The following is a 2,323-nucleotide window of genomic DNA, read 5'->3' as shown; positions in this document are numbered from 1 at the left end:
CCCTAAGGTGCCTCTGCTCTGGCACTGTGCACTGAGTCTTTCAAAGCCAAAGGAAACTGGGGACCAGCATGACACAGCAACAGTGATGGTGCGGCCAGGGCCCGAGCCACTCAGGCCAGGCTAATCAACCAGACAAACAGTGAGACAAGGGCACCAATCCTACTGATCAGTGATTGACACGAACCCCTCCCAGGTGGCGGAAGGGAGACAGCGGTTGGTCTAAGACGTGGGGAAAAAATATATACATTATCAAGGGTTCATGAGGGAGGGAGAGAGGGAGGGGGAATGAGCTGATACCAAGGGCTCAAGGAGGAAGAAAACGTTTTGAGAATGATGATGGCAACGTATGTGCAAATGTGCATGACACATAGAGGTGTGTATGGACTGTGATGAGAGCTGTAGTAGCCCCAATAAAATGATTTAAAAACAAACAAAAAAAGAGGTGCCATCCTTGGTCTCCAGGGCCAGAGCTCTGGCAGAAGACTAGACCATGTGCTAGCGTGTTCTGAATAGACCGGGCTCGGTGGGAGAGGTGGGAACAAGGAAGAGGGCCATCGCACCCTCTGCTTCACCACCGCCCTGCCCAGGCCCGTTCCTTACCCGCCATGATGGCACCAGCCGGCCCGGTGGCCTTCCCACACCTCTCTGCGCTGACCTGGGAAGAAAGAGAAGCCAGAGGGTGAGGACCAGCCTGGTACTGCCCAGGCCTCCTCATCCCCAGCTCGGCTGAATGCTCCTGGGGAAGAGGCAGGGGCAGGGCCAGGCTCCGCCTTCATGGGCTCCCCTGTGGACTGAACAAGCACCCCAATAGCCACACCCTTCCAGGTACTCCCACCCTTTACCTCGAAGTCTATCCTCCGAACACTCCATCCAACAGTGGGAAAGTAACTTGGGAAGGGACCATGTGGGGAAAGGCAAGCGACAGTAAAGGGCTGTGGGGATGGGACATCTGAGGGAGGAAATGCTATGCCGTGACCCCAGGACAAGCTGGACCTCAGAAACAGGCTGGACACGCACACACACGTAAACCCCTGCATTCAGCCCTGGTTAGGGCCTTGTGATTTGCCAGGCCCTGGGAGACAGCAAACGAGGCAAACCTGGTCGAGTAATTCTGAAGTTCATAAGTTGAAGTTCATACAAAGGGGAAGGAGGGCTGTTAGGGACTATCCATCGCACCTGTCAAGGTGATCAAGGGGACCTGCTGGCATAACGGCTGATGCGCTGGACTGATAACGACAAGGTCAGCAGTTCAAGTCCACCAGCCACTCCAAGGGAGAAAGATGAGGCGGCCTGCTTTCCAAAAAGGTTTAGAGTCTGGGAAACTCAGAAGGGCTGTCCTCCTGTCTTATCTCTGAATTGACTCCACAGCAGTGGGTTGAATCAAGGGATGTAACCTGGTAGGAGAGTGGGGGAAACTCAGTGTCCATGCAGCCCTGAAGAAGGCAGAGGCGGGGCTCGGGCAGGGCAGGCTTCTGAGCAGAGGCAAAAGCATTGCTCAAACCCTGACCCAGGAAGGAGGGTCGGGCTTTTAAGGGAAACCCCCCACTGTGGCCAAAGCAAATGGAGAAGCAGCAGATGAAGCGGGAGGGGCGAGGCGGGCAGGGGCTGGTGCTCCACCTGCCAACAGAAAGCACTGGGTGGGTCAGGGAGCTGTGTCCTGAGACAGGAGCAGGCCAGGGCCAGAGGAAGAGGGAGCCGAGGGTCAGGTGCCCCAGAGTCTCACATCTGATGGGTCGCAGGCATTTGGATCACACTGGCCAGGGGGACAGCAGGAGGTCTGGCTAACGCCCAAATCAAAATCCAAACCCCCTGCCATCAGGCCGATGAGGACACCTAGTGACCCTACAGGACAGGACCCTACAGTAGAACCGGCCTGGGCCTTTCCGAGACTGTGACTCTTCACGGGGGTAGAAAGCCCGTCTCTCTCCCGCAGAGCGGCTGGTGGTGATGAACTGCTGACCTTGCAGGTAGCAGCCCGATGCGTATCACCATGACGCAGCCACGGCTAAACAGAGCGCTCAAAAAACCCCAAAAAACTGGGAGGAAGTGGAACCACCCAGAAGAGCACAGCACGCCTGAGAACATTCCCCCCGCTGTGAGGAATGTGACCGACGTCACTGAGCAACTTCTGCAGAAAGGGTGGAATGGAAATCTAAACTGCTGTGTAAGCCTGCACCCAAAACACACACACACACACACACACACACACACACACACACACACACACACACTTTTAAAACAAGTCATTGACAAGAGGGCTTCAGAAGGTGAAAGTCCACATCTCTTTAAATCCATTTTCCCTCCACCCTTTGAAGCCCCCTGT

At 55.4% G+C, this 2,323-nt stretch overlaps 1 protein-coding gene across 2 annotated transcripts in view; it reads right to left on the bottom strand.

The window, feature by feature from the left end:
- Window positions 1-2,323, bottom strand: part of SCAMP5 (secretory carrier membrane protein 5) — a 24,206-nt gene that overhangs the window by 7,607 nt on the left and 14,276 nt on the right. For both annotated transcript variants that reach the window (XM_045285831.1, XM_045285830.1), the window contains exon 2: window positions 601-655. In XM_045285831.1, coding sequence (XP_045141766.1) covers window positions 601-655 — 55 coding nt within the window. The remainder of the gene's footprint in view (window positions 1-600; window positions 656-2,323) is intronic.

The sequence above is a fragment of the Echinops telfairi genome, unplaced genomic scaffold (assembly GCF_000313985.2).
Source record: "Echinops telfairi isolate 266 unplaced genomic scaffold, ASM31398v2 ScPeMD7_7475;HRSCAF=8513, whole genome shotgun sequence".
NCBI classification, from domain to species: domain Eukaryota; kingdom Metazoa; phylum Chordata; class Mammalia; order Afrosoricida; family Tenrecidae; genus Echinops; species Echinops telfairi.
This window is presented reverse-complemented; position numbering and strand designations above follow the sequence as displayed.